Source organism: Cydia strobilella, chromosome 18 (assembly GCF_947568885.1).
Source record: "Cydia strobilella chromosome 18, ilCydStro3.1, whole genome shotgun sequence".
In the NCBI taxonomy this organism is placed as follows: Eukaryota; Metazoa; Arthropoda; class Insecta; order Lepidoptera; family Tortricidae; genus Cydia; species Cydia strobilella.
In genome coordinates this window covers 5710913-5735737 of record NC_086058.1, presented here as the reverse complement: position 1 = coordinate 5735737, position 24825 = coordinate 5710913, and the positions used below count along the sequence as shown (strand labels likewise).

The 24825-nt window shown below is 36.8% G+C and overlaps 1 protein-coding gene across 2 annotated transcripts in view; it reads right to left on the bottom strand.

The window, feature by feature from the left end:
* LOC134749409 (thrombospondin type-1 domain-containing protein 4-like) overlaps positions 1–24825 on the bottom strand; it is a 163824-nt gene that overhangs the window by 3954 nt on the left and 135045 nt on the right. For both annotated transcript variants that reach the window (XM_063684327.1, XM_063684328.1), the window contains 9 exons: positions 6869–7052; positions 4804–4964; positions 3945–4493; positions 3579–3845; positions 3354–3495; positions 2855–3030; positions 804–996; positions 282–359; positions 21–132 (listed from right to left, as the gene is read on the bottom strand). In XM_063684327.1, the coding sequence (XP_063540397.1) occupies positions 26–132; positions 282–359; positions 804–996; positions 2855–3030; positions 3354–3495; positions 3579–3845; positions 3945–4493; positions 4804–4964; positions 6869–7052 (1857 nt within the window). In that variant the 3' untranslated portion in view covers positions 21–25. The remainder of the gene's footprint in view (positions 1–20; positions 133–281; positions 360–803; positions 997–2854; positions 3031–3353; positions 3496–3578; positions 3846–3944; positions 4494–4803; positions 4965–6868; positions 7053–24825) is intronic.

The window sequence follows — 24825 nt, the reverse complement described above, 5'->3', positions numbered from 1 at the left end:
TATCCTGGAATTTGTCTTACCATGTTTACCGGCCATGGCAGGAGCGGCAGCAGTAGTCAGCGTAATACGGGTAGTGGCACAGTCGGGCCTGCACCGCCAGGGCGCAGTTGCTTAACTTGTCTATGCATTGTCCTGGAATTTAAGAAAATATTATAAGCAATTATAAGTGAATATCAAAATATAAGTGGATCACGTAAATTGTTTTTTTTTTTTGCTTTTAATAATAAATTTGTGTAATTTTTATTTCAAATATGTATTATTATGAATCCAAAAATACCTACCATTAGCAGTTGTCCTGTCCCTAGTGTTCTGCGTATTTGGACTTTGATTTCTTGTCACTCGCTGCTGTGGGTCTGTAACTGAAATGAAGTCGGTATGATCAAAAAGAGTTATTAGTTTAAAGGTCACGAAACAATAAAACGTGCTCCGATTAGTGACAAAAATTTGATGGTAATTTCAAATGCGTTGTCTCCTACTTCTAAGCAAGTTTAACCACAAATTGTTAGGTAATTACACTGATTAGCATTATTTATGCTTAGTATTTTTAGTACTTTAAATTAATTTAACTAGCCTAATCTAACTAGGAGCCATACTAACCAGCATGCCTCATTGACCGATCAATCACGATCGACCAGCGACCTGGCACACGACCACCGCCGTCCCACGCCAGTAACCGCTGGCTGTTGCACTAGAGTCGCACGCTGCGTCCTCCGCGCCGCCGCATACAACGACATGCAGCATGCGGCTCTGGATGACGGCCTAGCAGGGCCTTGGCACTGGGGAAATATATGAGCCGTACTAACCAGCAGGAGGACTGATCACCGCAGGCCTGACCGCGGGCCTCGTTGAACAGCGAGCGGGTACACACGTCCGCCGCGCTAAAGGACGTTGGGTGTTGCACTCGGAGTCCCGCGCCGCGCCCTCCGCGCCGTCCGCCCCGCCGCGCGCGCACCATACTGTGCGGCTCTGGATTCCGGCCTCGCAGGGGCCTTGGCACTGTGGAAGTAAAGGTTAAAATGCACTGCATATCGTCTATGTGTGTAAGGGAACTAAATAATATGAATTATACGTCAAAGTTCCAACTTGGAACTTAGCTTGTGTAGGTATAGAGATGTTACCTAACTAAACATAAACCTTCTCAATATTTTCAGTTAAGGTACCTACATAAATTAAATCATTCTGTAGATTGGTTTTAGGTTTTCAATAATTTTTAAATTAGTGGTTTAATATTGTCTTCGGTTACCGCGATAGTTACTCATGAAATAAAACTATGAAAACGGATTATATCGCGTATATTGAATTTATAATACATCCCGACGTTTCGAACTCTTTACAGCGTTCGTGGTCAACGGGTGACTGAGGAAAAATTACAAAATGCAAAAATACCCACATACTAAAATAATGAACAATCATAGACTACAAACTTTAAGGCTGGTTGTACATGCAAAATCGGTTCATAAGGCTAGTTATACACTATAATTATTTTTCAAGTAAAGATATATATATATACGCGATAAAAATAAACTATGCCGGCTCCAACCCTACACCACGGACCCGAGAAGATTTAATTCCCTCCTAAATTGTAGGAGGGTATCCTAATATGGGACCGGCAACAAACTCGGCGGGACACATCTTTTCAAAACATCAGAATGTCCAGCATCATCCAACACTACGGTCTCACAGTCTATGTCTCGCTTGCTCCTTTATCAGGTGGACTACAGGATCCCAAGCTGGTGGTAGAGAAAAGCCATCTTCCCTATTAAAGTTTGGATATTTCTTAATCTCAATGGACAGGATCAGCCACATCTTGAAGCGTGCTTCTATAAAAACATATTTCAAGCCAATGAAGAAGATGTCACAATTCCTGAGGCCTGTAAAATGCAATACCCCTCTACAGACTGCAGGAGTGTACAGGCTGGACTGTGAGTGTGGCCTATCATATGTCGGGCAGACGAAACGGAGCATTTCCACTCGGGTGAAGGAACACATAGCTGATGTCAAGCACCGTCGACCTAGGTCTGCTGTCTGTGAGCATGTCATGGATAAAGCCAATCACTCAATCAAGTTTGATAAGCCTCTGGTTCTTGCCAAGGAGAAGCGTTACATACCCAGAATGCTGCGCGAGGCCATTGAGATTAAGAAATATCCAAACTTTAATAGGGAAGATGGCTTTTCTCTACCACCAGCTTGGGATCCTGTAGTCCACCTGATAAAGGAGCAAGCGAGACATAGACTGTGAGACCGTAGTGTTGGATGATGCTGGACATTCTGATGTTTTGAAAAGATGTGTCCCGCCGAGTTTGTTGCCGGTCCCATATTGGGATACCCTCCTACAATTTAGGAGGGAATTAAATCTTCTCGGGTCCGTGGTGTAGGGTTGGAGCCGGCATAGTTTATTTTTATCGCGTATATATATATATCTTTACTTGAAAAATAATTATAGTGTATAACTAGCCTTATGAACCGATTTTGCATGTACAACCAGCCTTAAAGTTTGTAGTCTATGATTGTTCATTATTTTAGTATGTGGGTATTTTTGCATTTTGTAATTTTTCCTCAGTCACCCGTTGACCACGAACGCTGTAAAGAGTTCGAAACGTCGGGATGTATTATAAATTCAATATACGCGATATAATCCGTTTTCATAGTTTTATTTCATTAGTGGTTTAAATTAAAGAATAAAGCCATCTACTGAACTTAAGCTTTGTCTACGCCAGAATATCCTCACGCAGTCCATCCTCGGATTAAGTGTGGTTATTCTGATAAAGGCTCCAGTTACCAAAAATCTTCCAAGGCTTTGAGGTCCTTTATTACACAAAATATCTATATAATACTCGTAAAAAGGTATGTTAACCTCGCTCCAATCGCTCAGGTACCAGCTAGGAGCGCAAGTGCCCCCGCAAGTTCGCTCAGTCTCTGGCTTCGGTGCGCGGCACGAGCCGTCCCGCAGCCGGCGCCCGGTGCCTCCGATGCAGACCACTCCGCGGACCTGGCGCCCGCTGCATGATGCTGAGCAGGGGGACCATTCACCTGGAACATGTAGAGAAAGATAGTAAGTAATTTGAATAAGGAGGTCGTACGATTCAGCCGTTGAGCAAAAATTAATATATAAAACAATTCACTCGTAAGTGAAATAAAGTTGGATGTTAAATATACTTACCTATACTTAGATGACCAGGAAGCAATGTATGATACCTAATTCAGAGTTGTATAGCTCGCTAATTAAATCAAAAACAATTTTGCAGCAACTTGTGCAGACTTTTGGATCGATACACTGAACTCCTGCGGACTACATATACTTAACCACACAACGCGAGCTGTCCCACAAGAAAATATAACTATATGCTTCTTACCAGTGAACCATTGCGCGTCACATTGCTTTCTCACAGAGCAGCTTTGTGATGATGCTGGCGCGCGGTGACTCGTACAGCCGGCTGGGTCAGCACATCGAACTCCTCGAGATTGAACACCACCGCCGACACACCAGCCAACACACTGAAAAATTACTAGTATTTGATTATTTGTGGTTTGAATGCTTTATTTATTTAAAAGTATTGTTGAATGAAGAAATTACTAACCTCAGACCACTCAGTATACAACCATCCGCCACCACCAGAATGACTAAACGCTTGTTGACTTAGCGTCGGTCCGATCTCATTGTCAGACACGTTTCGTGCAAGCGATATAACTGGGCCATCATGGAAAGAATCAGTCCTGTCTCTCGGTCGGACCTGACGCCTAGTATCAGGTCTTGGAGTTTCGGTGGAGACGGTTCCATCGCAGTTAGGAATGTCGCAAAGTTCGCTGCTCGGAGGCATGGGAAGGGGACACTTCTGGTCGCTGACCTGTAATTTTAAAGTTTTTTCTCGCATTAATATTTTAATCTAACACAATATTTATGAAGAAACATCTAGTTAAGACAATAATTATAGAGGTATTATAACCTTGGTGATTCCTCGAGCATGGTCCTGAACACATCCAACAATCCTTGTCCGCTGAGCAGGCCCGCAAACCGGGCAAGGTCCCCACGCAGCTGCTCTCCACCTCGGCGGGCACGGAGTAACACCACACCGACGTCGACGCACCGGAGGAGCACTCCCTGAGCAATGCACTGAGGAAACCTCTCGATCACGGCCGGTCAGTTTGTCTACTTCCACACATCTGAATTTACCAATTTGAAGACCTCCACCACATGTTCGTGTACATTGTGTAAATGAGAGTATCTTCCATGTGAATCTTCTTTCTCCAATTGCGTTTGAATCCGCTTGGTTCTCAAAAGAATTTTGATTATGATTTTGTTGTCGTGGTAAAGATGGATCTTGAATGGGATGATCAAGAGCCCTAGTGTGGGACTCGGCGTTGTAGTGCCGGTGATGTCTTTGGGGATAATGAGGCTCTGGAGGGCTGGCTGTTGGTATGTCGTTTGTTTCTTCAGGTTCCGTGTCGGTTAAGTATTCATACTTTATGTTCGGGTTCGGCTGAGTGTACAGGATCTGAAAAAAAAAAATGAAAAGTCAACAAACGGTCTAAGTAAACATGAATATGAATAATTAGAGTAAGACCAAGCTAAGTTGGCAGCGATTTTAATAGCCCAGACGGGTGTTATTTAAACGTATCTCATAGAAGTTAGCGCACCGTCTGGGCTATCAAAATCGCTGCCAACTTAGCTTGGCCTAACTCTAATCTAAAGGATAGAAGCCACTAGACCTATCTGCTGCTGCTGTAACTGGACCTAATAGCTGATTTCGTAGACAACAAATATGATCAATTCTTTTAGGGCGCCAGTGAAGTAACGCTAGTTACCATAATATCTACGGGATGGTGGAGGGGCCCGTGCGCGAATACAGTGTCGAGGCCCGCGGCACGCGAGTACTTGAACCTCGCACCTGCGGCCTCGTACGTGCCAGGGGCGCTCACGGCGAACTCGCCGTTCATTATGTAGGACCCGTTCGTCACTTTCAAAGCTGTGGACAACATGTTTAAGGGTTAATTTAACTTCTTTCTTGCTGGAAACACACATCCAGTAAAGTATATCGAATCTTAATTTTTATCAGATATCTCGGAGTATTTTGACTGTTACTACTTTATATCATATTCCTTAATGCAGTTGGATCCATTGACAAAGCTATTTTAAAACTAGTCATTAAAATATAGGGTTGAAAAACCCGTACCATGATCTAGGTTAAATGAAATGATACATCGTATAATTCTCACTTTAGGGGAGAGAAAGCTTTTGCCTACGCCACTGTTCTTGGGATATTAGCAGGATTATATAGACGAACAGCATTCAAGACGATTGAGATCTATTTATTGATTGACATACATTTAAATTGACACAATCCCTTATGGCTTTCTAAATAATTATGCGGCTGGAGGTCGCATACACTACAGTTCCTCCACCTATTTGTGAAGTGCAAGTCAGGTAGAATCTCGTTTATAAAATTTGCATGAACATTAAATAAAAACTGGATTGTAAAAGCACACATTTGATTTATGGTAAACGTCCGATCAAACTTAAAGAATTCTCTTTTGTATCGAGGTTCCGAATTTTTTCCGCTGTTTCAGTTACCGGATTTTCTTTGTCCGAGTGCATTATTTTCCAAAATCGTTAATTTTTCTAAACTTCAAAAATAAAGATTTAAAGCATCATGAAAAACCCGTTACGCAAGGTAAAATTTTTGAGCCTTTTATAAATCCGTGTGATATGATAGCTCACCATTTTCATTGTATTTAGGTGCGAGAATTGAGCCCCTGAAAAGTAAAACGCAGCAATCCTTTAACAAGCCGTCAAACGCAAGCGCAGACTGCGTCATGCAAATAATTAGCCAGCAATTGTGAGAACGACTTCTATTCGCACAATTCGCGTAGGAGTTTATTGGCGGCAGCCTGTGCAATTTCGGCCTGTAACGATATCTATGGCTTACATAGCTAAGGAAAACTGCGAATGCTACGAGTAGAGATCCGTCACAATTGTATTTAACATACGATTGACAATAAAATTGCATAATTAGGTTTTCTAAATCATTGCTAAAATTATTTTGCAGAAGGTAATTTCGCAACCATTTTTTCGCATAATTTTCATCACGTAGTAACTCAACACATTTCCCAATCTAACGGTTAGCAACTGCATGTTTGGACATCAACTTAAAAATGCACTTTTTTTAAACACTACGTTTTGGCAGAATGAATTTGTACGTCTAATACAAAAAATCAAAAAGTTTGTTTTTGTAAATTAACATCCTAGGCCCCTTACACTGGTTCGGTGAACGTTTGGTGCGCCTGCACTGTACATGGTTGATAAAACATTTCTGTGCAATTTCGCCTAATCGATTCGACATCGATCTTTGCACCAACGACCACTTCATCTGTTGATTAATATCTCCGAGTGACCTATTTAGTTCGCAATAAAACATTCATCACAGCGAATAAAGAATCAATACAAATAATAATTTTGTCCTTTTTCATTCGTAGTTTTATAGCCTACATTTTATGGCTGTTAAGTTTTTATAGTTTGTTAAATGGTCGTAAACAACTTATAACTATTGCTTTTTAATTGATTTTGCACTTAATACAACAATCTATGAACTAGGTCTGCAAAACTGTAAAATGTTAGATATTAGATCAATTTTATAGCTTAGTTAAAACTGAAGTGAAATGAATACATCAAATACAAACTAGTAATAAACCCATGCATTGAATGAATATTACTTAGATTTATTTGGCGTTTCGCTTGTGGGAGAGCTTCTCTTCCTAAATGACGATAAAGTATAATCTATATATATATAAATGCACGTGACCTGACTGACTGACTGATTCATCAACGCAGAGCCGAATTCACGAGCTGTCGACCATAGACACGTTGACCTACCGATATAGTTCTCGCTGGACACGATCTCCGAGATGTTGAGGCGGCATGCCCCGCGCGGGACCGTGGTCACGTAGGAGTAGCCGAGGGGCAATCTCGGCCGGGAGAATAGGCCGGAGACCAGCCGGCGACCGCATCGCACTTCGCGCGATGCAGTCGAGCCTAGGACTCCTTCTCGACCCACAATCTGGAACAAGGAAAGAACAGGTTTAAATTGTATATTTTCCACAGACCCAGTGTTATACCCACATAAGTAGATAGGCATCCACCAGTCTCTAAAGGATAAAACTTACAATCGAAATGTATAAACGAAAATAAATACAGTAAACTTCCCCTACCTATACCTACCGTAAGCCATGTATTGAGGCATTTTTATGTACAAAACCAAAGCTTAGAACACAATTAGTTTATTTTTGTACCGTTAATTCTTAGCCAAGGGCTAAAATGTCTGAACGACAACAGACATTTCACATGGAGTACTGCTTGACTAAAATGAAATTGGGCTAAATTGGGTACCATCATTTCATTGTATGGTACAGTACACGGTACACATCAAATAAACATCAAAGATCAACAAACCTGCTACCCACATTTTGCAACGCGTGATATTTACTATTTCCGTATTCTCAATGCGGGTGCAGGTTTTCTATACCGCATATTATATCTCAAATACTTGTTTAAATAAGTAGACGTGGATGCATTCCTCTGCGAAATTATGCCCGCCCGTCGACCGCCCAGATTCTGCGCCGCCGTGACATGCGCGGACAACTTAATCCCCGGCTTGCACGTGAGGCCTTCTATTATTTAAACATTTATGGACTTCCGAGAGTAATTTTGAGTGACGTTTTTTTATGAAGTTTATATTTTAAGTATTAAATTGGACTACCGTGCATTGACTAGATCGCTATGGAGGCAAGTTATGTGACTTATGAGCATCTTTTACGCCTTCCTTTGTCCTCGGTCGATCTCTCAAATCCTCAACAATCAAGAGATCGTGTCCTCATGTTAGTTTTCTCCGCAACAAGTCGCCAGCATTATGTTGACGCATTCTTAGAGCTTAAGCCAACCCGACAGTCACGTCAACAACAACAACATGAATGTTGATGTCAGTTCAACATGTTGGTCTATGGCTCCTTGGTTCCTTTGCAGCCTTTTCATGTCAGGTTTTAGTGCTATGTATCCGAAAACTGCATGGAACGCTAAAGAACTGAAAGTTTTTCATAAATCACAAACAATTTATTGCGAACCATGGTACATAGTTGTTACAATTATAGGAACTAAAGAGGGTATTGCTAAATAATCTTATTAATAAATCTAGTTAGAACTAATTTCCAATTAGAAGTAAAGTTTATTCATCTATAATATGATATTCTGATAAAAATTATATTCTGGCGCTGTTTACTGTCAACCCGAGCAATAACATCCTAAAACACTGGACGGCCGTGCACCTGAACGAAAATGGAAAATAATAAGTATGTACTTATTTAAGGTATAATATGTATTTATTTACTAGTTGGTCTCTGCTGCTCTAAGCTGATTCGTTGAACCATGTATAATTAAATTTTTCCTTCATAACCATATGTTTAGACGAGTAGGTACACGCAATCATGTCTCTATTAATTAATACTTCAATTTATTACATTCGTGTTAAACAATATAATCTTGATTGAAAACGTATTAATATAATCCGTTACCTACGAAGTTCAAGTATGTACATAATGCATAGCTATCTCATGAACAATGATAATTGTGAAATACTGACTCAATCCGCTTGTAAATACCGCACTTATTTCAAGAAGATAATCGTGTAGTTTCGCTGTCGGCGAGACAAGGCGTTGCTCCCGCTTGCACCTAGTAAATATCTGAGTCATCCGCCATAATTATAATCTTTCTAAACTAAGATAACGGATTTTCATTCAAGTATAAGTTTTTATAATACATTTTGCTAGAGTACTGTTTCATATCGTAATTAATGAACTTTTGTTCAAAGATCGTTAAGTATGTGTCCATTATACCTAAAAATGTACACAGTCAATTGTAATTGATTTATTTCATGCCAAAGATAGAATTTTTGTATTTTTAAATAGTAAAACCAATATTGATTTTCATTTGAAGTCCTTTTTAATTCCTACAATAAAAGCGAATAGTATTACTAATAAACGTACATGTGAGGCAATTAAAATAAATCCATACTTCTAGACACAAAAAAAGACTAACGCTCCATAAAACTACTTTAATCACGACATGTTTATGAACATCATTAATTTGACTGTAACTAGGAAAGGAAATATTAAACTAGATGATAGAAATCAGGTAATTTTTTTTTTGTTTAAAAATTTACCATTCAGATCGTAATATATTACCGTTCAGAGTTTATTGCACAAAGTGGTCTTATTAAGAATCTCAATCTCTGACCACAAACATACACATATGAATTGGAAGCAGTATTCGACTATAATTTTTGAAAGCTCAAGACATTACTACTTTTTGTGTCGGTGTCGAGATCTTACTATATTAGTCATGTAAAAATAAATACCTATTTTAGGTACTAGAGTTTAAATAAGGTTTAAGGCATGTAGGTTTAGGGTATAAGGGTAAATTAGGGTACTATTTTCGTGCCTAAGCTAAGTCCGAGACGTGAACGTGTCACGAAGATTAAGTTACGCCACAAATACTTATGTTATATATTACACTCTTTTATTACATGTTAAATTATACGCTGTGAGTGCTGTGACGCTGTGAGCTGAATAAAATGCAATTTTTGGTTAATATTTGCAATTTACAGAGCTGAGTGGGTGGATCTATATCAAGATAATTAATCTTCATCTTCTTAAATTAAGTCAAATCTGTAAAATCTGACTTAATTTAGTCATCATATTATAGTCATACTCGGCATATTCTGAGCTGCCACTAATATAAGTCGAATTTATCTCCTGTAACCTCAATGAAAGAGACGTAAAAATGATTGGTCACTGTTAATTGTTCTCGTGGAATAGCAAATGGTGCTAATGACAGCTTTTGGACCATAAAAATTAACAAGTCAGGAATGTGATTAGGTGCTTGATTAATTAGAACAAGTTCTTGGTATGACCGTCATTTGATTGTACTCCAATCAATGTGGTTTATCTATCGAGCAAACTTTGTAATCGTGTCATATTGTTAACCATAAAGTAATGATACCAGTTTAAGCTCCATGTGAAGCCCTTTTAATCAAATTTTAAATACCTACTTAACTTAAATAACTTTGTAAATGAGTGTAGTAAGCATTACAATCGTACATCGACAAATGCCAAACAAAAAGAAAAAGTAATATAAAATAATAATATGCAACAATATGCAATATGATACTTATGTAATTCTACTTATATTTAAATGTATATTAAGACTGTTACTGACTTCTAAAAATGTGGTATTAATAATAAATTTCATTTAATTTCATTTCATTCCATTCCATTTCATTTAATTTCATACATTATATAAGTTTCCATTGGCGATTTCTATCTACGATTGTTATCTTGACTAGGCCCCCTGGTATAGTCACCTAGTTTTTGGATGGCATAATTGATGGCTAAAGGCTGTTACGGCAGAGGTATATCTTAGAAATACTATGGAAAAATAAAGCTGAATGTATCAGAATCCAATATTTAATAACTGAAGACAATCCGCAACTGATTTATTCCATAGATCATTATAATTATTTATCATTGATAACCGTAGTTAACTTGAGTAGCTGGCAACTCCTTTGATTGGACTAGACGTTTCAGGAATTCTTTAGCAGTTATTTTAAGAAGCGATTCAAGACAACAAGTAGCCCGTGAAATATAATTGACACCAATACATCTAACAGACACATCCTTCGAAGAATTGTTTCGTTTACTGTGTCTAGACAACAGTTTTGTAACGTTAATTATATATGCACTTATCCGTATAACCCGTACTGCCAAGTTTGCAAAATTCGCAAAAACAGTTTTTCTTACTTCTTAAAATTTCGTATATTTAGTTAAATTGATTTAGTAACAATGAGTTGCCGATTAATCCAATTAAGGCCTTAAGCGGATAGCAGTGTGTAGATGGATTTTTATTTTGATCTCGATAATTTTTTTGTTAGATTTTGATAAATAACACGAGTTAGATTGTAAATACACGTTCTTTATTAAATAGGGAACAAATCAAAATATTTTGATTAGTGTGATTTTGAGTAGGAAAAATTCTAACTATATACTTACAATACTATTATTGGTCTCTTTTTCTTTCGTAAATATACTCCATCTTTTTCAGTTTATACTTTACGTAGCCGATTTTAGGGTAAGCGTATTGGTCTAAAGCTTGACGCGTGAAAATCAATAAAACTATTTCTTCAAATATGTAAGAATAATTTATAGGTATATAAACGTGACGGATTCGGCCTTATGGCTGTCCATTACGTGGTTACTCTAGAAGCCCACATCAATAAATAAAAAAACATATGATTCAACAGCTCGTTAACTTCTTATCCATAAAAAGTGTACATTAGTGTAATAATTTGATTTAATCGCTTTTATAGCCATAACTAATAGAGATATTATACGAAAACCCTCACCATACCGGTAATTAGCGCGTCATCGTATTTTAGTCAATTTTGAAGTTGTAAAATGAATTATGTTGCAAGATAATAAAACTCATGTTTGATGCTCAGTCAGAAATAAATAAAGTATTTTTTTTAATCACGCCTGATCAGGTACCTGTCAAGAGCAATGTTATAAATTGGTAATCAAGAAGTTTTTATTTACGACAAGTTCGCAACACAATATGATATATAATTAAATATTTCAGAGCATAAAATATAGCTAGATCAATTTTTCGTCTTTGTAGCGTTTTGTCATGTTGGTTTCCATACTGATAGATAATATTCTGATATTTTTATCTATAATATTAATTATTTTCACTGATTTTCATAATCGTTAGTCCAGCTGTTACGATTTCACATTATAATTAAAACCAATTGAGCAATCACTTAACATTATTGTCTAGTAAAACTAGAATCATAGAATATGATCCTTAAGTGCTAGTTAAAAAGGATATTTATGTTTTAGTTTACGTGATTTTATTAGTAGTTAAGTGATAGTCTTGTTTGCTATTACCACAAATGTCTTTATTCACGTTAGAAAACCTGCTGTAGATATATAGTATTTTATAGGTGGGCTATTATTGGCTATTTCATGATCTATCCAGTTACACTTGGGGTAGTTTACGACGCAGTCCTCTACGTTTAGCTATTTAATTTACTTACGCAATAATAAATGATGATTTCATAAACAACAATTGGGAAACATTCATTTCACAAATAACGTTTCAAAAATTAAATCACATTACAATCGGGTGTATCGCGAATTTATTTTGTTACCTTTATTTACCGACGTTTCGACACAGGTTTCACTAGTCGTGGTATGGTCGTGGTAGGTAGTCGTGTGATTTAATATGTGTTCAAAACGCGAAAGTTTTAAATGTTATATTGCAAACGTTTCGCAAAATTGTTATTCCTAAACCCTTCTTTTTATAAAAAATTTTTTAATTAAGTAACTCACTTGACCAAACATTTTACTGACAAAAAATAATTATTATAATATATGAATCGTAAACAAGTCATTTATTACTGTCCAAAATGTAAAAACAACACGACATTTTTTTTAAATATTTAACGCACTGTTTGGTAAAAACTTTGTGAAATAATTACCTTCCGGGTAATCCTACCTAGGTTGGGTTAGAACTGTGATCCTTACAGAACCGAACTGCTACTATAAAAGAAGGCTAGGTTAGGTTAGAACTGTAATCCTTACAGAACCGAACTGCTACTATAGAAGAAGGTTAGGTTAGAACTGCGACCATTACAGAAATGAACTGGTACCAGGAAAGTGGGTTGGGTAAGGTTAGAACTTTACTGCAGAACCGAACTGCTACCAGAAAAGTAGGTTATTTCGGTATTTTGAAACATAGTTTGAAAAAATAGTTATTTATTAGAACATAACATTACTAAATGAAATTTTTTAATAATTTAATCGTTTACAAATTAAAACAGCCTAATTGTGTTTTTGTTTTTGTGTTTGTGTTTTTGTTTGGTTTATTTTAGAAGTGATATATTTGCGAAATAAAAAGTTTGCTAATGCTTTTTTTTAAATGTAAAATGATCATTTGTGAAAAGTTTTTTCTAAAATAATAAATAATAATAATAATATAAACAGATATTATAGCAGTATAATAAATGAGGAAGGCCGGCCATTTTATGAACTGCTCCCAGTACCTAGGCATATGCAATTCCAGGTAGATCATGAAATGGTCAGTTCACAGGATATGCCATGAAGTTTGAAGTAGAGGAAGACTTAAATTGATCATGATAATAAGTTTCACTTTACATTATAAAAAACATCATGCTCAAAATTCTTACTACATATGTTCTTGCGCAACTGAAACAATTCTAGAGATACCAGTACCACATTGCAAAATAATGAGCAAATCAACACGATTTATAGAACAGAGTCCACATGGCCGCGCCATCTCCATAACTAACCTACGCTAATGCACGGCCCAACATTAGAGACAGTAATGGTAGTTTTATGAGCCTAGTTAGCCCTTATTTAACACTGTGCTACTTCAAACGTACTAATAAGAACTAGCAAAAGATTGTGTAGCCATGAAAAATATATGGGTCCTACATTGCTTGTCTCTTTGACTACAATCTCGTTAGGCTGTTTTACTTTCCGGGCCTTGACAATTGTTATACCACAATAGTTATTTACGATACAAGTGCGGAAAAGAGGAAATTCGAAACGAGTGGCGATAAATTAAAACACGACCGCAGGGAGTGTTTTAAATCGACACGAGTTGCGAATTACCTATTCGCACGTGTATCGTACAACGTTTTACAGTACACATGGCCCTTTAAACTTTCGATATATGCACGAAAAGTGCTCTTTTACGCACTAGTGCGAGAAACTAGCACCATATGTACTGTAAAGTACATTATGTTCTCGTCTCGTCAGTAACGCCAGTTTCGGAAAGAGAGACCTAAGCCCTCCTACGTGTGCAGTGTGCACGTACTGCACGTTCAACGCGGCTGGCCAACTTTATTGTCACACGTGCAATAGTGTTTCGGAGCAAGTTCGACCTCGCCAGCCATATTAGGGCCTACCATAGACAACGCCCATAATGTTTATTTAGGGTCGCTGTCATCGAAAGCAATGAGGAAGACTTTATATAAAAATACAATAATGTTCTATATTTGAACTTAAGAAAAAATCTCTTGTCGGTGCAGTTTCGTCGAGTATTTCCTGTCAATGTAAGCCTTACCTATTACGGCCATATTTTTAGAGTTCCGTACGCAAAGGGTAAAAACGGGACCCTATTACTAAAACTCCGCTGTCCGTCTGTCCGTCTGTCCGTCTGTCTGTCTGTCACCAGGATGTATCTCATGAACCGTGATAGCTAGACAGTTGAAATTTTCACAGATGGTGTTATCTGTTGCCGCTTGCCGCTATAACAACAAATACTAAAAAGTACGGAACCCTCGGTGCGCGAGTCCGACTCGCACTTGGCCGGTTTTTTTGTTATTCGATTTGTTACTTATGTTTTCTTTTTCTTGGTCTTTTCATTTTCACGAAGCCTTTTTTGTGTGAGATCGTCATGTCGTATTATGTAAGCCATCATTGTTATTTAATCTATACTATAAAATCTATGATCCAATTATGTATTTATATATGTTTCTTTGTGTTTGTGTTTCTATTACGGCAGCCATGCCAATGTTTTTTTACAGTTCTATTAACGGAAATGTAGAAGACTGACTCAAAACCCTTCTTAGGGCATTAATTACTGCAATGTTCTTATAGGTATTTAGCGGCGGTTTTTGTGGAGCCACCTGCGCAGTGAATCATACTTTTAATGGATCTACCCAATGGACCCAAAATAATCTATCAAATGAATAAAGTCGGACCAAGCTAACCCTGCACGGCATTTGCAATGTCAGTGTGGCAATGTCATCCATGACAAAAAAAATTAATCACACCCCCTTACTTTGTTCTGTTCGAGTCGACGCAAAGTTAGCTTAGATGGACGCTAGCGTACCTTATGTTTGTCAGATTTTTCAAAGGAAATGTGAAACTAAATATGTACTACATTTAAGTAAAAAAATAGGTTAAAAATATTGTCGTTAGCAACAGTCTATATGTAATTTTGAATGTTACCTCTCCTCTTTGTACTTTTAATTTCGATGCAAGTTCTTCTAAAACTACATAAATTTATTTCTAAAGTAATATAAATTAAGTTTCACTACAGCAAAATATTAACCTTTGACGCTTCGAATCCTTAATCACGATGGGTTTATAATAATTTGCATAGATTCACAAATGATATTTCTGGCGATGGCGCCAGGCTCAATGGTGTGAATTAAACATTCGCTCGTCTTCTGTTTCGTACTGCTTAAATTTTCGCGTCCGAATTGTAGTATTAGTAGTAGTAAATCACTTTATTGTACAAAACAAAAATTGTTAACATGAAATTCATATAAATTTAGGTAAAAAAGGCGAGCTTATCCCTATAAGGGATCTCTTCTTGCTAAATTTAGAGTAAATGAGTGGAAAATTCGAATTAGATAGATAGACAAACTTACAGAACGTACAATAATATTTAAAAAGGAAAACTACAATATTAACGTCTACGAATAACTAAAATACATCAATAGCATAATGCTATAAAATAAATATGTACATAAATATATAGTACTAAATAAACATTAAATAAATATAAATATAAATATATATATATATATATAAATATATTAGTACTCAACCAAATCACACTTCGTGGGAAAGCCAAAGCTTTTTCAGATTCACTTTGAGTGATGCTACAGACCGGGACTGTTTGAGCGACAGGGGCAACTCGTAAATACTCGTAAATTGTAATGGCAATTAGCCACTTTCAGTGTTTAGCAGTAACGATTTGGTTTACTGCGACATAAACGCATATTGCTTGTGTCAGCGCAACCTAACATGTTTATATAGGCAGGCATTTAGAGAATAGACGTTCTTAAACTATCACATTTAAGGTGTTTCACTACATACTACCCTGCCACTGCTACTCCACAAGACCAGTCAATACATCTTGTTATTGCATGGCGATCCAGTCCAGCGAACCAAGGAACTAAAGCAAGTAACCACCAAGAAGCCACGAAAGAAGAAAAATCACTTTCAAAACACCAATGCACGCAGTCAGAACCAACCAGCGTCATGAACCAAGAAACAACCCAAGAAGAACCAACCAACATCAAAAATCGGAAACCAAGTCAAGAAGGAATTAAGAAGAGCGAAGATTGAAGAGCGTTGTCCAGGGTTTCCCGGCTCGTAAATCAAGAGGTGTCCAGGGTTGTCCCGGCCCACCATCATCATCCTTCTTCCTCGCGTTATCCCGGCATTTTACCACGGCTCCTGGGAGCCTGGGGTCCGCTTGACAACTAATCCTAAGAATCGACGTAGGCACTAGTTTTTACGAAAGCGACTGCCATCTGACCTTTCAACTCAGAGGGGGAACTAGGCCTTGTTAGGATCAGTCCGGTTTCCTCACGATGTTTTCCTTCACCGAAAAGCGACTGGTAAATATCAAATGATATTTCGTACATAAGTTCCGAAAAACTCATTGGTACAAAGCCGGGGTTTGAACCCGCGACCTCCGGATTGAAAGTCGCACGCTCTTATCAATGTTTAATTATAAATACAATGAAACAAAATATATAACATGTACAAAGGTGAACTTATCCTTTTGTAACTTTTATTTTGTTCCTGAAATAAATAATCATATTGTGTAAAAAAAAAAGTTATACTACAAGTAATGGAGATTTCTTAATCGCCTTCTTTGTAAGATTGATTTTTGTTGTAATCGAAGGGATAAAGAGCCAGGTGATACCTAATCTTTCAAGTAAAGGTACGGTAATAATCACTTCACGACACCTTTTACTGCAGTTGTCATTCCAATACATTTTTAGTTTTCGTTTGGTGTTTAAATGCAATTGTTATTTTAGTTTATGGCTCCAGTACCCCAGTAGGAAATTCGGTAAAATTGTTTCGAAATAAATAATAACAATGACTTTACTAAAGTCAAGTAAACATAACATGACAGCAACTACAGTAAGTGTTTAATTACTTTATGCAGTTAACGAAGGTCAATTTCACTAAACCGTAACCAGTTCGTAACCAGGAGCATTATACGCCCCCTGCGAAGCCCACTCGTTATTGTTCCATTCGATCCAGTTAAATGTTTAAAATATGGGCCTTGTCAGATTGTTTTATACCAGCTTTGCTCTAACGGTAGGTAGTATCAATAAAAATTCATGAAGAATTTTTGCTTATGCGCTAGCGTCGATACATGTCAATTAAAATGGGAGCGTCTCATATTTGGAATAAAAGCTTTAAATTCATCGGCGTCAATGAAGATTTTCATTATGCATATGTAAATTACGCTTTTGTAGTAATTTGTCATGCATGCTGAATCATACGTTTGTGCAGGATGACATACTTATCCGTGAAAATTTTGTAATTGTTTAAACTACTTAAATAGGATAAGTAAGTAATAAAGTTATTTTTGTTGGTGTAGCTGCATTCATTAACGTTATTATTTTTATGTCATCCTTCTTTACTAGGGTTCCGTACCCAAAGGGTAAAAACGGGACCCTACTACTAAGACATCGCTGTCTGTCTGTCTGTCTGTCCGTCTGTCACCAGGCTGTATCTCATGAACCGTGATAGCTAGACAGTTGAAATTTTCACAGAAGATTTGCTTCTGATGATTTACTTCTGTTGCCGATATAACAATAAATACTAAAAACAGAATAAAATAAATATTTAAGGGGGGCTCCCATACAACAAACGTGATTTTTTTGCCGTTTTTTGCGTAATGGTACGGAACCCTTCGTGCGCGCGTCCGACTCACACTTGGCCGGTTTTTTTTATAAGTCCATCACCTTTCCTGTATCTAATGCTGTTTATAATTATTCTTCAATATTTTCATCAATTATTTGTAAAAGCGCCAAGTCAAAAATATAAGTCATCTATATTATTGTTATCCGTTTCTAACTTCTACCAGCTCTTACTTTTCTTAATACACCTCCATTTATGTTTTTTATGCCGCGTCCGTGGCAAGCAGTAAATTTGTCATAACTATGGACGTCAGCGACTTCCCCTTTACTTTCTTCAATTAAAACTGTTAAAATGTAGCTTTTATATTTCAAATTGTCACTTTTCTAACACACAGTATCTTAAAGACCTCTATGGCTCTTAGGCGTTTATAAATTGACAAATTTGACCATCTAAATATCTAAATGCAAATGCATGTTACAATGTAGATTATTACGATACAAGGTTGTCATTTGCACATATGGTCTGCCATTACTCTCCGCAATCTCGCTATCTCCATTCGTTGCACCTAGAACATCAACGTATATGTTACTTTATTACTTTCAATTGTTTGTCATTTATGGAACTAGCTTCACCGGCATGGACAAGGCTAAAACATATAGGGTGTGCAATATGTGGCATATGTTTAATTCTAGCACAATTGTCTTCGATACAAAGGGGCAAAAACACTGAGAAATAATGATTTTTAATCTCTGATGAAGAAGGGAATGAGGTTATCTACCATACCATACCTAATGCTTTATTATTAAGTTTTTGTGAATAATATACATTTTTTTTCTAGTAGATTTATATTTTTGGCACGCTTTTCAGTCTAATAGGTATGACAGGTAGGTAGGTTTAAGTCAGGTAATAGCTATGACAGACGGTGTATTGCAAAGTAAAAAAAAGCTTTGAATTCCCTTCCTTATGAGAATCCTTTACATAATAAATGTTAATTGAAACCATTACGCTTAATACAACAGGAGATGGCTACATCATTATAACTAGACCAGTCGAGTTTTCATTATCATACGCGATGAGACTTGTCGGAAATTATAAATTTATTTGCTCATTTGAGTCTGCCGCGGGCATTTCATTCCGCAGCGCTTGTAGACTAAGAGCTAGCCCAGCAAATGGTAAATCGTATATCGTCAGGTAACAAACAAAACTAATTGACATAAAAATTATTAACCAAAATTCAACCTTGTTTTGTTACTACAACCGGCAACCTACGGTTCACTATGGCTGTGAATTTGTTGTAGTAATTAGGTACTGCGTGTTTATTGTCACCTGACGATAAGACAATGTCATCAACGAAACCTCTCTAGTTAGTTTGCCATACTATCCTGCTCCACCGATGAACAGCTTTCATCCGGGCATCTGGCAGCTGTTCATCGATGGAGGTCAGAATGACAGGCCAGAAAAACTTGTCTGTCAAAAAAATAAGCACGCGAAAAGTCCCGAATTTTTGTCGTTTATAGAAGGCCGGTCCTAAAATGTATTATTAAAATAAGTAACATTACGCATTCTTGCGAAACAAAAACTGCAGGCACTAAATTTGACTAACATTAGACATCACCTTTTTTTCCCGTAACAGAAACGTCTGGAAATGTTATGCATATATTCGAATTAAATACATATTCGAATAATAATCGTACCAAGAACTCTAAAACTTGCTGTCCTGCAAGTGAAATTCTTTCTCTGCCCCAACCCGGTGAGCAGCTGCCAGAGTTGCCAGACACTCGGATCCAGTAATAAGGATAGTATAGCAAACTACCTTTAACTAACTGTCTATTTGGTTGCTTCCGAAATCATCAACCATTTCCCGGGGTTAGCTCACCGTCTATTCTAAATTGACGCAGAGCTTGCCATTTTCATAAACATGCCAGAAGCAAAGGTGTGGTTTACTTTGTGTATTCAGCGCTGAGGGCCTACCTAGAAAACGAAAATCGAAATTTGGTTATCTGCCAATCTATCGCATGAATATGGAAAAGCGATAGAGGCAGATAACGAAATTTTGATTCTCGTGTTTCACGGTAGCCCCTCCCCCTCCCCCCTCCGTTGCGTATTCATCGAATCGTAACACTGCTAAGTATCACTATTAATATAACGTCGCCCGATCCGCCATCTACATTGATATGTTCTGGTTGAGATCGTTTAAGGCCAGGGTGACCGAAAATGACATGTATCTATACCTTATTCTCAAAGATTTCTTGGTTGATTAGGAGTAGGTATGTTATGATTCTTTAAATTAAAAACATAATTTATCAATAGCAAATTTATACCTAATCGTTTACAGTATTTTAGGTAAACTTTTGCTTACACTGATGCAGCTCAAAAAGACCATTAAATGGAGCTTTAATGTTTTGAATAATGTTTTATTTATTATAAATTCGAAAGTATCACCGTCTGTTATAGCTATTTATTTTTAAAACGTTGCTTAGGAACTGAGGAAAACCTACAAAAACGCGAGTCCCGTGTGGGTTAACCATAGTTTCCAGTTAGGGCCACTTGCACCATTCACTAACCCGGGGTTAACCGATTAAACCTGGAGTTACCATGGTTACCAGTACAATTTGACACTGAGTTAACTGTTTTATCGGTTTAACCCTGGGTTTGTGGGATGGTGCAAGTGGCCCTTAAAAGTTCCCGGCAAGCTCGGTTCTCCATACAAACGTAGTTACGCTTTCATTTTAAAACGACGAGCTAGATTGCTCTGAAACTTTGTACTTACAATATGATAAGGTATATCTAGGTCTGTAATTAGTTTATGTAGCTTCAGATACAATAGTAAAAAAAATACAGCGAATTTAAGTTTTCATACAAAATTTCGTTTGTTTTATATACTAGAGCTATAAAAACTAATTACAGACCTAGATATAAACCTCATGTCATTGTATGTGCAAAGTTTCATTACAATCCAACACGTAGTTTTAAAATGAAAACGAAACTCCGTTCGTATGGGAAGGTGAAGTTCGGCCGAGTTTGCCGGAGACTTAACTCATTTGAAGCTAGTCATCAATACGTGATTCGGCGATAGTCGCAAGGACAATACGATGCTAAGTTATGACGTCGACAAGGAATTTATGAAGCTGAAAATTCAGGTCGACTGAACAACTGAATCAGATAAGTGGGATTCTAAATTAGCTATTCAGACTGAGTAAAACAAAGCTGGGACCGCGACGAGTATGCAAACACCCATGTGCACGCGCCGATCTGGGTCACTTCGTATTTATCCTGCGAATTATAATACTCGCTACGCATTTATAAACACAGCCTATCAATATGAAATATTATTCTCCTTGCTTTCCAAACATCAAGAGGCTTAGCCAAGAAACGCCAATCGGAACTAATAACGTATGGAAATGTCACGTGAGTTTTCGTAGCATCTATACATTTTTATTTTTCCTCTGGTTGTTTGTTGATGTACTAATGTCATTTTGGCTAGGCCCCCAGTTCCTTTTTGCGTTCATTGTCCACTGTTGTATAAATGTTTACGTATTTGCTGATCGCTAATAGAAGAGGGTAAACTTAAAAATCGTGAGCACACATGCGGTCTTGGTTTACACAGAGCCTACGCTTGAGCGAATCTCTGATGGCGCCAAGATTCTTTAGGTATTTGCTCATATATGAGCAAGAGTTTATTTGACATTGAAAAACAAGTTCCGTACACATTTCGGTTAAATTTTTTTGGTTAGTTTGGTTTAAAAATACATGGATTTTAAACGTATAATTATTACACTTAGTTGCTACCTACCTATAATTACTAGTAGACCTAGAAGTATGTCGATTCCTAAAATAGGTAGGTACGTTTATTGGTAAATTCATGATAAACAAAATATCTTGACTGAGTGATATAACGGTATCAAACTGACACTGCCATATAATACGTTTATTTCGCTTACATTTAGGGGCCTACAGGCGTTACGATAGTTGTTGAGACAAATTAAAATTTAATAAAAAATACTTACGACAGGATTAATAATAATTTGATTTAAATCTCAGCAACCGTAGCTTGCTTGCTTCACGTGAGTGTGAGGGAGATACACTGGGACAAATCGTATTGTTTTTATCAGCCTACTTCTTTTTAACGATAGCATAGCTGTCTCTTGACTAGACCCTACGTCGCACTGGGCAAAAATCGTACTGATAAGTCGGTCATGCACCTAGGTACAAACAAATGTATTGTACGATTGCAGAATATACTGTACGCCACCTACGTGACTCGTATCTTTATATCTATTATCTGTTGTTATTACAAAGATTTGTTACGCCTCTGCTGGCTCCTTTACTGGTTCCACAAATATTGAATAACATCTCTCAAGTGAAACATAATATGATTAATATGTATTTGTTACGATGCTCTATTGTTTTTTGTATCTACGTGGACATTGTATATCGAATAAATAGTTGGTAAAAACAATGAAATGTGCCAAAGGATAATATGTCGGCATACATACCTATAATATATATCTAGACGTATGTGCTACTTTACTAAGATGGTAGCTATAGTGTAATCATTTTTAAAGGTCTTATTATATGGCACACCTCGATACTACCAGATGACAAAATATCTTTACCAAAATCACTCAAAATATTTACATAACTACTGTATTTTCAGTGTTATGGGACTCAGTCTCTGTAATTATATAAACTTTTAGTGCGGTGTGCATTGTGATAACTTAATGAATGTAGAGTTTTTACTGGAAATATTATGAGTTTTATTGTTAATAGGTACCAACTGACTGATAAAGATAAAGTTTATTATTCAAGTAGGCATATTAATACAATGCGCTTATGAACGTCAAATTAAGCTACGCCGGCTCTAACCCTACACCTCTGCCTCGAGAAGATTTAAATGACGTGGATAGATAGATAAATGGTAGATTTAAATGACCGATGATGTGGATGTAAGTATTCCCTACGATATATTAACATCATTGATGAACCCTAAATAAATAAAAATCCACATACCTACAAGTCGTAAAATCATTATTGGCTAGGTAGGCCCGGGTCCGACCGGGTGTGACGTCTGTTTCCTGCTAGTAAAACTGTACCAACAGTTTCAATGTCAAGTTTTACGATCGAAGCTACATCGGTTGTTTTAGTTTTTAGGTTATTTTAAAGTAAACTAAAATAAACAAATTGCAAAAAGTATGATAGCATGATCGAGCGATATCTGTACCTACGTTAAAATCGGCTTGTTACTTTATTTCTGTCCTGAAAGAAGTATTATAAGTACTTACTAAAATGATCCCCAGTCGCATTTATACGTCATTATGACGTCAGCGACGTCATTATGACGTAATAATGCCGTCATTATGATGTCGCTGACGTCATTTTGCTACCTGGGATGATCCGGTGGGCCCACGGATCGTAAGTTTGGCTGGATTGACTGGCGCAAAATTAAAAAATTCGAGTTTATATCCCTGCAAAAAAAGATTACTCAGGTGCTATTTGATAAAAAACGTCAATTTATAAGTAACCAGGGTAATTAACCATATTCTGTGTGACATACGAAAAAAATATTGGTAGGTACATCCACAAGTAGGTACCTACGAATAATCCTCTAGAAGATAACCAAACAAATATTGATCAAATTTCCGACATGTTTCCAGTATTCATTTATTGCATCATGTTGTTTTTACAAGGTGTTAAGTATTTCATTTCTGGATCAAACATGAAAACATGAACCCTGTTAGGGCATAGCTATCTTATAACTATATCTTATATCTAATACTTTATAATACAATTCTTGAATGAAATTTAATTTCAACATATTACATAAAAATTTGTTGCAAATAATATTTAAAAATAAATTTTTAATATGAGGTCGAATAAAAATAAATAAATTTAAAACATACCTATATAATGACTGAACTTTTCTAAGGAAATGATGATATGGATTCGCTATTTTAACATCCTGCGTGATTTGATCATAATATATCCCTTAGAGATTTGTTCAAATCTCTGTTTTGATCATTTCCCTGCGACATATATATTTAAATAAAAAATCGAATTGTGAAACATGCGTCAAAATATTGGCTAACACTAGATTAAATCTTTATAGTTCATGAAACATATAAATTAATTAGAATTATACATTGAAATTATAGTGTTAATTAAATTAGGTATGAGAATAAAAATATATCTTTTTCCTTGTATCTAGCAAAAAAGTAGTCCCAAATAGCAAATAATGATAAAGATCGATAAGTAAACGTAATAAAACCTCTGTTAGTGACCTGAATTGATGGTCGGATTTGGCAATCAAGTCCCAGTGGCCACAATTTTAAGAATTGAGCGTCTAGACGTAGTCATTTCCATTGACATCTAGTCAATAATTGTTTATGGGATCGGTCCCAAGGGCCTGACACTCTTTGATAGAGAAAGATAGTCTTATTGTGATTCCTATAAGAGGAAAGAGAAAATAGTGCCATGCTTTGTCTTTATCACCGACCGGGCATTTTTTCATGGCCGGGTTATGGTATCATAGCAAGGAGGCGATGGCGAAATACCGAAATTTATAAGTGTGAAAGAGAAATAAGATTATGTTGCTATACATAAAACTGTCAATACATGAATATGTCTTTCTCTTACCCCTGGTCGCTCGGTTTCATGTTTATAACTACTTGTATATACTATGTCTATGGATCGGTCCTATTGGAAATTAGTAGCTCTGTTTTCAGCTGGCGATTGTCTGCAGATGTTATCGCTTGAGGAACTGTACCCGTACCATGAGCACTGACAGTGTAAAATTGACATATACGCTAACGTCTACGTAATTTAATTTCTATACATCTCGCTCGCACTAATAAGTTAGTACGAGCGAGATGCATAGAAAGTAAGTTACATTCACGCTAGCGTTTATATCAGTGCCAAAGTTATGGTAGCCGTACTGATCAGCCTTAGTGTTTTAATTGTTGAACAGCTGGTTCCTTTTTTTATTGTATACAGTTGGCAAACGAGTGGAAATTTCGTATTACGTTTTTTTTTTCATAACTCATAAGCAAAGATAGATATAACTCCGTAATAGATGGATACAGTCTA